At 42.0% G+C, this 11,744-nt stretch overlaps 1 protein-coding gene across 1 annotated transcript in view; it reads right to left on the reverse strand.

The window, feature by feature from the left end:
• The window catches only part of LOC107693788 (nucleolar RNA helicase 2-like), a 10,910-nt gene extending 1,459 nt beyond the window's left edge, over positions 1 to 9,451 (reverse strand). Inside the window, exons 1-14 of the mRNA XM_016493299.1 lie at positions 9,255 to 9,451; positions 8,105 to 8,242; positions 7,913 to 8,017; positions 7,761 to 7,833; positions 7,489 to 7,667; positions 6,362 to 6,479; positions 6,011 to 6,196; positions 5,757 to 5,902; positions 3,388 to 3,537; positions 3,135 to 3,296; positions 2,095 to 2,214; positions 1,630 to 1,703; positions 956 to 1,115; positions 646 to 780 (exon numbers count right to left, since the gene is read on the reverse strand). Of these exons, the coding sequence (XP_016348785.1) occupies positions 646 to 780; positions 956 to 1,115; positions 1,630 to 1,703; positions 2,095 to 2,214; positions 3,135 to 3,296; positions 3,388 to 3,537; positions 5,757 to 5,902; positions 6,011 to 6,196; positions 6,362 to 6,479; positions 7,489 to 7,667; positions 7,761 to 7,833; positions 7,913 to 8,017; positions 8,105 to 8,242; positions 9,255 to 9,359 (1,851 nt within the window). The 5' untranslated portion in view covers positions 9,360 to 9,451. The remainder of the gene's footprint in view (positions 1 to 645; positions 781 to 955; positions 1,116 to 1,629; positions 1,704 to 2,094; positions 2,215 to 3,134; positions 3,297 to 3,387; positions 3,538 to 5,756; positions 5,903 to 6,010; positions 6,197 to 6,361; positions 6,480 to 7,488; positions 7,668 to 7,760; positions 7,834 to 7,912; positions 8,018 to 8,104; positions 8,243 to 9,254) is intronic.
• Between the last annotated feature and the right edge of the window lie 2,293 nt (positions 9,452 to 11,744).

Below are 11,744 nucleotides of genomic sequence, written 5' to 3' on the forward strand. Positions count from 1 at the left end.
TATACACATCAAAATGTGTGTACGTGTCTTTATTTCACAGTAAAATAACTGTTCTTAGACCTTTACAATTGCCCTTATGTTTAACTGAAATCCTAGTACTGTAAGCAATGATATCTCTATACGAATTCACTGTAATGGGATTATAATTATGAATTAATTACATTCACGAATGTGTGTGTGTGTGTTCCTGCAGACCAGTCCAGTTTATATGATTTTATTTTCTTTGATTTAGAATCTAGTGATTAAAAATATGCACAATATGTAGCATAACCAACATTTATAAATTGTTATTATTTTTCAATTTACACAATGTTTGAAGGAGAACTGGATGTTGCATAGTGGGTTTTTTTTTTTTTTTGGTAAAAAAATGAGATGTAAAAAAAATAAATAAAAAAAAGGAGTAATCTATTACAAAAAATGTATTAGTTAAACTCCTACAGAAAATGAACTAGAAAGATGACCTAGATTTGGTGAGAGTCATGCAAATACAAATATATAAATGTTCCTTTAAGTTTTTGCTATTTTGTCATATCTGCTGTCATTAGTTGCTAATCATACGTTTTGTCAATGCATCCCAGCAAACAAGATCGTAAAGGTGTGTGGTCCTGAATGGCTTGGCTTCAGTAAATGATTATGGAGACGCACCTTCTTGCCCTTGAGGAAGGTCATGCGTTTGATGTGCTCATCGACTTCCTCCCCGAGCTGCTCCTTCAGGCCGCGCCAGGCGTAACCGATGTTGTGCATTTCTTGAGAGCAGCTCATCATCATGGTGGTGAACCCCTGAGAGAACGACACACAGATTCGGGTGAGTCTCACACAGATTCCCAGCTCTGGCAGGACTCTTCCACTGTTAGACTACGAACAGTTTTGGGTGTAATAAACTCAATGTTTCAGGAGTTTTTCCATGATCTGGAATGGCTCGGATTGAAAGCGTCAGAGCTCTTGTGTGACGTACAGTGTCTGAGTTGATGAGGGACCTCTGCTCCAGGCTGGTGGCCCCTGATATGTGAGCGAGGGCCGCTGCCAGAGCCTCCACCGCCCCGCGCTGCTTGATGAGTTCCTGCGCAGCCTCACGGAAATACCCCACCGCCACCGCTGGAACCGAGTCCAGAAACCTGCCAACAGCATAACATTCAGTCTGATACGCCAAATCAAAACATCTGCATGCGTCATATTTGTGTCCCTGGAGCACAAAAGCAGTCTTAAGTCGCTGGGGTATATTTGAAGCAATAGCCAAAAATACATTGTATGGGTCAAAATTATACATTTTTATTTTATGCCAAAAATCATTGGGATATTAAGTAAAGATCATGTTCCATGAAGATATTTTGTAAATGTCCTACCGTAAATATATCAAAACTTAAATTTTTGATTAGTAATATGCATTGCTAAGAACTTAATTTGGACAACTTTAAAGATGATTTTCTCAATATTTAGATCTTTTTGCACCCTCACAGATTCCAGATTTTCAAATAGTTGTATCTCAGACAAATATTGTCCTATCCTAACAAACCATACATCAATGGAAAGCTTGTTTATTCAGCTTTCAGATGATGTATAAATCTGAATGGTTATCTGAAATTATGACTGGTTTTGTTGTCCAGGGTCACATTTGTGAAGCTCTCTGACCTCACGGCGTCTTTACTGGAGGACTGGATGATGTCATTGGCTGTTGGGACCCCGACCCGTTTGAAGGTGATCCCCTGAAGCAGGTGAACACAAGAAACATTAGCGATGTATTAACCAACCATAATTTGTTCAACTGATGCCACTGCTTCATTCACACTAATTACATTATTTTGGGTGGATTCAGGGCTATTGGGACATTGGTTCGAATAAAAGTGTCAGAATTTACCCGAATTCACCCTACATTTCACATTTTTGGAAGAGCTACTCCAAATACTGTCATATTAAAATAATACAATTAAACAAAAACAAAACTCAAACTGATATCTTAGACAAGGTCTACGGGGGAAATGAAGCATTTAGAATTTTGTCATTGTTTTTGAAATTCAGCAAGCATTCTGTCTGATCACACTCTTTGTTTCTGGTTTGCTGGTTAACCCACATTCGCTTCTCTAATAGTGGTCTCACCGCTTTCTGCTCCACAAACTTGAGCTGGCTCTCCTCCTTGCGCTGGTAGAAACAGATGCAGATGCCTGTTCTTCCGGCTCTGCCGGTCCGTCCAGACCGGTGGATATATGATTCCACATCCTGCATTCACAACACTAGCTTAGGCTTTTAAAGAGGATCTTAAACTATAGAGAGAACATAAGACCCTGTCAGCAGTAGGGGTGTAACGGTACACTGAAGTCACGGTTCGGTATGAGATTTTTTCATTTATTTTGAACAGACAGTAGTGCTACATACATGCAGCAGTTGTTTTTTATTTGAATTAGATTGTATAATTTCAAGATTAAAAGCAAAAACAGAATGGTCTGACTTTAGATTTGTGAAATTATGTTACATAAGACACAACAAAAACATCAGACGGGCTGAATGAAAATTCTAATTCACTTGGTTAGCACTGTAAACAAAGCGGCTGCGCTCATAAACAGTACTTTAATCTGCATTATATCAGGGTTCCTCCAGTCTTGCCCAGGAGGGTCACTGCCATGAGTGAGTTTGATCAGGGTTGGAGCTGAACCCTCCTGGACTGGATTTGAGGAACCCTGCATTATATGGAGGTAAGAGGACAAGAAAATGCCACCGAAACATTTGTGTGCAAAAACTAACAACCGGTTCCGATTTATAGCCCGAAACTTTCCCACACTGCTGATTTAAAACATGCAGGCGCTTCTTCGAGCTCATCTGAACTCGCCGTTCTTGTTTTGGGTTAGTGTAGAGCTTCTCTTCTTCTGCACTGATCGCCTATGACTGTATTTATCATCTCACTGCATGAACCGAACTGAGTCGTCCGTATCGTAGCCGTTCAGGACGAATACATGTACCGTTATACCCCTAAACAGCAGGGACTCAAAGGATACTGTTAACCAAACATGCACTAAAATACTACTAATAAAAACAGAACATATTTAAAAGAACCAACCACCGGTTACCAGATGTACAAACAAAATAACTAGCAATGGGGTAGCAAAACAAGCCAAAAACAGCTCTGGGACAGGCTGACATACGTTTGGAGGAGAGCACTGAATCACCAGGTCCACCTCTGGGATGTCCAGGCCGCGGGCCGCCACATTAGTGGCCACCAACACTTCAAACGTGCCGCTCCTGAATCCCTTGAGCGTGATCTCTCTCTGTTTCTGAGGAATGTCTCCGTGCAGCGTCTGCGCGCTCTGAAGCACAACCAGCGGAGACAGCAGAGTCAAGCACACTGATGGTACAGAGACAGGCAGCAGATGTGCGAGCAGCGCTGTGGTCATGCACCTGTTTGATGGATGTGTTCATGGAGAGCTCAGTGGCCTCTCTCTTGGTCTCGCAGAAGACGATGGTCCGGCCGTGGCTGCCGCTGTACACCTGAACCACATCACCGATGACAGACGCCCGCTGAGACCAGTGACACGCGATCGCCAGGTGCTGCACAAGAAAACAAGCAGGCCAGAGCCAACTCAGATACATGGTATAATGGTTATGACAGCAGTACTTGGGACAGAGGATATGTGTTATCCAATAATCACAAATCACAAAGTTAATGAGAAAAAAGTTTGTTCAGAAAAGCTTGTGCACATCAAAAACACATGCTCTGATTAACCTTGAAGAAAAATTAAAGCGATTTTTCCCTCACTTTTACCACCAATTATACTCCTACATAATACATAACTTCAGATTTTAAAAACACAGGCATCTGTTGGCATCTCGTCCAGACAGCCCTCTCTTATTATATTAACATCAGCAGAAATCCAACAGATCACAGAGTCCAGACTGTTCTGTTTCACAGCAGAACAGATATTAGTGTGATTGTGCCCAACGTAATAATGCATACAGATGTTCTTATTTTAGTCGTTCTTGAACTGGTGAAAAGTCAAGTCAAGTCTGCTTTATTGTCAATTCTTCCACATGTACAGCACATACACACAGAGAATTGAAATTGCGTTACTCTCAGACCCTTGGTGCATACAGATAACACTAACAGTAGAACATAAATACAGATATACAGATTAAATATAAAATACAGTGAACACACACCCGGAGCAATGGGCAGCCATTTATGCTGCGGTGCCCGGGGAGCAGTTGGGGCTTCGGTGCCTTGCTCAAGGGCACCTCAGTCGTGGTATTGAAGGTGGGAGAGAGCGCTGTACATTCACTCCCCCCACCGACAATCCCTGCCAGTACGAGACTCGAACCCGCAACCTTTGGGTTACGAGTCCGACTCTCTAACCGTTAGGCCACGACTTTCCCAAAAGACACCCAACTCAATGATTGACTGCTTCTACACAGGTTATGCACTCGTTTGTTTTCCTTCATCACATTACATGACAACACACGAATGTCACTGAATGTAATGCAGATGCCACCTAGAGGAGGAAACCCTCAGCTGACCTAACAGAGGCTTTTGGATTCACGGTCTTCAAACATTTTGATGATGGGACTTAATGATAAATTGTGTTGAATGTGGTGTTGCAGACATGCTGTGACTGATTTACTGAAAACATTTAAATAACTGTTTTTATGCATTAATTTGCAATTATTTTGGTAGCTTTGATTTATTGATAAGATGCTTATACACAATGTTCTGTTATTCGAACTGCGTTTTATTTGTCTTGATTTCAGAATTTCCTTTATTTTTCTACTTTGGACCTGACATTGACAACTGGTCACTTCAATGTTAACAGGTGTTTTGATTGTTAGTGAGCAAAGTGTCCCGGATATTTCTTTAAAATCATCCTGAGAACCGCTGTTGGAAGAACCTCCCACATTTTGACCAAAACAGCTTACAACTGAACACAAATCACTGGAATGGCTCCAGACTCTATAGTATTTTTGTTTTGTGCCAAAGCACAGCACTGAATCCAGAGAGTGCCTTAAAAACACTGCCACACATGTGATGTGCGCTTCTGTTTCCAGGCAATTACAGGCATGATGTGCATCATTTGTAGAGTTCACCATTGAGAGGTTGTCTGTTAATATTTGTGTTTCATTATAACTTATTCAAGTGAAAAAAAAAGGAAAATAAATTGAGCATAAAAAGCACCTCGATGCGAGTTGTGTTGTCAGATGTCAGAACAAGTATCTAAAGCCCAAAGTACACTTGAGTTTCTTATGTGTACACTAGCGTATGCGTACAGTTGAACGCGCAGCCTATCAAAGCATACTCCGTTTGATTCGCACATGCGCTCTAGAGAGCTGCGCTATTTTCTCCAGACGTTATGAGTCTCTTTTTAAACTACAGTTGTTGCCTTCTCATAACCCCCTCACTTGGGACTTTTTCACGTTGTTCCGTCTCTTTAGTTTTGTTTTCTACTCTGAAGCAATGTCCCTGGACAGTGCTGCCACCTTGTGGAACAACTGATTACTGCAAAACAATTTCAGTATGCATGTGTAACCTGTGCCTACAAAGTATGTGCGGTTACGAAAATTGGGTGGTGTAGTGTGCGACACAAATTTCCTCACCTGTATAGTACACAGATCCTCGCAAAAACTAAAGTACCTGTGACCTGCAGGAATCAGCAGTGAAGCGTGAGCGTCCCCTGGAGGACTTCTGTGGTACTGCAGCTAAAAGTCTCACAGAAACCTCGTTTTTTTAATGTACCTGACGATTATAGTTTTTTCCTATGCAGGCACATGCGTGATGTTACCTCGACTGTGGTGGCGGCTTTCTGGGTCTTTTTCCCGATGAGATCCACATGGATGTACTGAGAGCGCATGTATTTCTTGGCCACCTCATAAACCCAGGCGGGACACGTCGCTGAGAACAGCAGCGTCTGCGGTTTCTCCTCTGCATCTACACGAGAAAAAGTCAGAAATCCCGTTTAGAGACGCAAAGCGACTTTCTGACAAGATGACGTACATCGTACATCTTTCATGACTAGCAGAGGTTAGATTAGATTACCCTTCTTATAGGACACAGAGAGGATCTCCTCCACCTGCTCTGCGAAGCCCATGTCCAGCATCTGGTCCACCTCGTCCAACACCACGTGCTTGATCTGAGACAGATCCAGCTTGTTATTCTGCAGATGGTCTCGGATTCGACCCGGCGTTCCCACCAGTACGTCGATGCCATTGCGGATCGCTTCCACTGATGCCACAACAAGTCAATCATCAAATTACTAAAACATCTTAAAGCTGTATTTTTTGTTCCATTCTTAGTTACAACTAAATTGAGCTACATGTGTTTTTCTGTCACTGATTATTAGCGTTTCAAAAAAACACAACAACAACTCTCTGACGATTAAAATCCTACGTTGTGGGTTGTATGAGCTTCCTCCGTAGAAACACGTAACAGACAGCTTCTTGGTGACGTCTTTGAAGTCTTTGGACACCTGAATGGCGAGCTCACGAGTCGGTGTCAGAACCAGCACCTGTGTGGACACACATCACAAGATACTGGACACGTTCACCTGAATTAGTTTCTCAAGATCCCCCCAAAAATCTCTTTGATCTAAAAGCTTCCATAGTTTTGTAGGCAAATATTAACTGTACAAACACAGGAACAGAAAACTGTTGAATGATTGGTCCGTGTCTATATTAGGTGTCTTTAACTACTATGCACTAATCTCAAAAATATTGTGTGTTTGGAACAATGTATTTATTGTATTCATGTCGTAGGTCAAAAACACTTGTTCTGCTATTGAGGTGAGATACGGTTAAGGTTAGGGTAAGAGAGAGGGAGAGAGCGAGAGAGAGAGCGAGAGCGAGAGAGAGAGAGAGAGAACATAGTAGTTAAAGACACTTGATATGAAGTGTGTCAGCACACACATTAACTCCATCATCCTTCAGTATCCCAGGATGCACCACATGAGCTTGGTAAAGTCAATGCATCCAAAATTTTGACTGGCGGTGCATAAAGGAGGCAAGCAAAGGGGATGCAAACTTTTGCACTCAACTTGCATGTCAACTCTTAAGGGCCCTCACACTTCCCAGGGCCCCTCTAAAACTCACTGAAAATCAGGCATCAAAAACTGACTGAGAATGAACTTCAACTCGCAATAAAACAAAGTTTTACTTGTTGTGATTTGTGAACAGTGACTCGGCACTATTTCTGGGTTACTAATCAAAAGTAAATTAAATCAGTGACAATGTGTTTTTCTTGCTCTCTGGATGCTCTTAAATCATGAGTTCATGTAGAGCCTTAAAGCAAAACAAAAGACAAGACAAGACAGACAAACCTAATACTAAGACATTCTTAACCTACAAGTGAAGATTCTTTACGCAAGTACTGAAGATGATCAAAGCAGAACAGCAGCATTTTCACAAGTGCACTTTTGAGCAGCACTGCATATTTCAAGCACTCATTTACAGCATCATGCACATGACTGCTCGTGTTTATCATCACACAGTATAACAGAAGGCAGCGGATGACGGCGTTACCTTCGGGGCTCGGCCTCTTCTCCTGTCGTCCGCGGCTGCCTGCAGCTTCTCCACCAGAGGAATAGCAAACGAGAAGGTCTTCCCCGTGCCGGTTCTCGCCTGACCGATGACATCCTTCCCATCATACACCGAGTTAAAGGTCTTGACTTGGATGTCAAAGAGGTATGAAACACCACGGGCTAAAAGAAAAAGCAAGTATTTCACATTAACGCAGGTAGGTTCACCTTAAACAGCGGCGTGACGTTATTTATTAAGATGTGTGTCCATGTTACCCTGCAGCAGTTTGATGGTGTTCTGGGAGATCCTGAATTTGGAAAAGGCTCCTTCTTTCTGCTCCGGAGTTTCCTAAGGAATACATCAGAGATCATCAGACCGGCTCAGTGTGAGCAGAAGCGGAGGAATGAGCCGCGAGGCGTGTACACACTTTCTCCCGGTCGCTGTCGGAGTCCACCACAGCTGATGGGGACGGTTTATCAGGCTCTCCGCTGCTCATCACGTCCTCCACGTTTGCCTTTTTCTTCTTTTTCAACTGTGCGGAGATTTGAGTAAACGACATGTGCTCCAGAATAAAGATGAATGGTTTACGTGCCGTCTGAAATCAGAAGAAATGCGTTACCTTGATCTGCTTGGTGTCCGTGTTTCCGTTCACGTCTAAAGCCTCGGTGGGCATCTTCTCAGCCTTCCTCTTTTTAGGAGCCGGTGAATCACACTTTTCTGCCATCAGCTGTTGTTCTTTCAGCTTCTTTTTCTTTTTCTGGAGAAAAACAACAGAGCAAAATAACTAAAATGATGATCAGTGATCTAGGAATGCACGGTTGTATCATTCTCTCATGATTTTTGTCCATCCATCTGAACGTAAACACAACCAAAACTATAACCCATATAGTTTCAAGTATTCTGAAGAGACACAATCACTTTATGTGACGAACACATTTAATTGAGGCTTTTATTCCCATCTAAACACTGACCGCAGCACACACAGCACTGCTGCTGCTGGAAGCATCCTAGCCTCATGAGTTTTGATCAGTGAAGGTGAATGAAGGTCTAGTGTGCTCGGAAAAGGATTTTCACTTGAAATAATCCATAAACATATTTATGTATTTTTCAGTGATCACCTCAGACAGAATTAAGATGCATTTCTATATCAGAGATGTGAACATTCACTTCCACGACTTTACAAGAGCAGAAAAACAGATTCAGAGTGAGAAGAACCAAGTCAAATTAACTCTCTCTCCTCAGCAGCTTTATTAGAAACCTAGTTTATCAGTTTTGTGATTTACTGCCAATGTTGTATGGTAAGGTAATAAAACGTACAGCGTTATAAATGCATTTTCAATGAAAATATTAAGCATATGATGATTAAATGTTAGCGGATTCTTGTTTGATGCTTTATGAATTGTTTCCCAGTCATGACAGATTTCGTTAGTTTCAATAGAGTCAGAAAACGCAACACACATATAAACACACACACGGTGTATTCATGTTCACACGTGACCGCAGATGTACGTCACGTATTTTCGACTCCACGTGAGCATACACACACATATTCATTTTCATATATGTGTGTGTGTGTGAGAGTGAGTGAGAGAGTGTGTGTGTGTGTGTGTGTGTGAGAGTGAGTGAATGAGTGAGAGTGAGTGAGTGAGTGAGAGTTTGTGTGAGAGTGAGTGAGAGTGTGTGTGTGTGTGTGAGAGAGTGACACTGTATGAGTTCGGACTGTAACAGCGCAGGACTCAGCATCAGTCCATGGCTGGATCTCAGCTCACCTTCAGCAGCAGCAGGCCGCTCTCCACCTCCTCCATGAGTGTGCTGGGACCGGCTTCAGGCAGGACCTTAGACGGCATCTCAGATACTGTGCGGCAGATAGACATGTGCGACTGCAGAGAGATCGCACAGGAGGGAAAGAACGAACCGGAAGCAACATGCGTAGAATGGAAGCGCTCGGAAACGCCTGCGTCGAGTGGGCGGAGCTGCATTCACCGCGCGCCACAGTCGGCTGCCTCATAGTGAGAGAAGCTAATTAAACGTGTTTGTGAAAAGGAGATGAATTAGCCGCTGATCAAAACGATTACAATTAACACCGCAAACGACTGTGACGATCATTTAAAAACAGTCCACTATGGCGCTGTGACCAATCAGAAAACACTTCCGCAGTGTGTTTGACCAATCGGAGATAGGATCAGTGTATCGCCCCTCCTCCGACAGAGACGTGCTCTGTGTTAATTTCTTGTCTAGAAATTAAATCATGTGACTCAAGCGCCACGCTGTACGGAACGCCAGACGCGTCACAATTCACGCGTTGCATTTGAGCTCCGTTTGTTAAAGGCCCGTTCACACCGCATGCCACGTGCTTCCGTGTTTCTAGTTCCTCTAATGTTATTGGTAGAAAACATGTCGTCTGGACCACAGATGGTAAATATTAATAATATCAATCTAATTTGACTGGGAATTAGTTTTATTGTGCTGTTAAAAGAGTGTTTTTAAATCAACTCCAGCAGTGTTAGTGCATTAAATTATTAATCGGATGAAGCATCTATCAAAATACCATTTAAACACACATACTGATGTAATCAATAATCATAATCAACAAGAACTACAGGTGTATGAGTCAATCTCACTGAGACTGCCGGCGTTTCTTTTCCATGCATTATTTTATTAGCCTATATTCACGTATTACAGACAAATGATGTAGAACAGTGAACGCGGCCCATAAATTCTGTCCTGTCTTGCCTGCACTGGAGACGGAGACATGCGAGCGCCACTGTCCTCACGCATTTCAGAGTCATTGGTAAGTCAGGCTTTGTCGGCGGACAAGTTAGTGGACACCTGTCGCCAATTCATTCTCTCGGCAAAATTTAATTTAGGAAAAATCCCTTTTTGAAAAATCCAAAGACAGGCAATATAGGCGAGTTGGAGAGACAAACTTGCCTGTGCTGTATAACACGGAATGTTACAGAATTTGGCAAAATCTGGATGATTTTATTTTAAAAGCAGGGAAAATTCAATGTATTAACAATAATTTTGAATGTGTGTCTGTAGGTGGTATTGGTTGCACAACTACTAATTTCTGCCAGTTGGTTCCTTGTAAAAACAATACCCGAGTTACTCGAATACTCATGATTTATGTTAGTTTAAAAAACAGGCGTGATAGGCCAATTTTCACAATAATTACATCTCTTACATGTATTGCACAGACATTATCATACGAATTATTACTTAAAAAGAATTTTATTTGGCATTTAAAATACAAAGTAACACCTTATAGACCAACTGATCTTTGACGTTGAAAAATATGTGCGTGCAATATCAGATCTGTACGCTCATCACTTACAGTGTGCAAACTATACATTGGCAGCTTTTTTTTCAGTTCACATAGTTTGTGTAATGCATATATGTGTGTTTCAGTGAATCATGTGCATCAAATTTAATTCAATCAGATCTCATGTATTAAATAAAAAATACGCAGTTATCAACCAAAGAAAAACATCACACCATTCTGCAGTGTGCACTGTACACAATAGCTCTTACAGAACAGTTTCACCTACTCAGCATTTCAAAACATTGCACATAAGAAACTATGTATTGCCGTTTACACAGGTGTGAAGAACAGCTTCAGGTGAGTGATTGACATAAAATGCAGACCATAGATGTCTAGCTTCTCTCTCTCTCTAGCTTGCATCCCTGTGAGCCATGATGTGGAAAGACGATGGCCACTTTTAATCCGGACATCACAAATGGTGCTGGGTCAAAGAGCTGTGTAGGTGGTCCATTGATGCATGCCAACGAAAAGAAGAGAAGACAAGCCTGCACAGCAAAATCACCAGAGTTAAAATCCTGGTGTTATGGTGTTTTCGAGAACAGTTTTAATTTATCTGTATAGAATTAACACTGATGGTGTAAAAGGGATACTCTGACTGGTGACACTACTGAGAGTCTGACCTCATTAACACTGGTAGTGCGATTACACATACGGGACATTTACGTGGTGCGGGCTTCAACCAGCCAAAACTATTCTCGCTGACGCCATTTTATTTGAAACGCCACTCGGAGCGACTAAGCGTGTGTTTTTTTCTCATGTCTGTGAGGCAACAGAGTTTCGGTTCATTTTTGATATGCTCAAGTTCAAAGGGACCCAGACGGCAGAAATAGTATCCTTTTTGGTTTCATTATTTTACAGCACACAGCGTTTTGTATTTAAAGTGTTAGTGATCGCATCGGCACCTCATTTTAACTGTCTTGCGGTACAAGCGCGCTGT

Source organism: Sinocyclocheilus anshuiensis, unplaced genomic scaffold, assembly GCF_001515605.1.
Source record: "Sinocyclocheilus anshuiensis isolate Anshui unplaced genomic scaffold, SAMN03320099.WGS_v1.1 scaffold2088, whole genome shotgun sequence".
NCBI classification, from domain to species: domain Eukaryota; kingdom Metazoa; phylum Chordata; class Actinopteri; order Cypriniformes; family Cyprinidae; genus Sinocyclocheilus; species Sinocyclocheilus anshuiensis.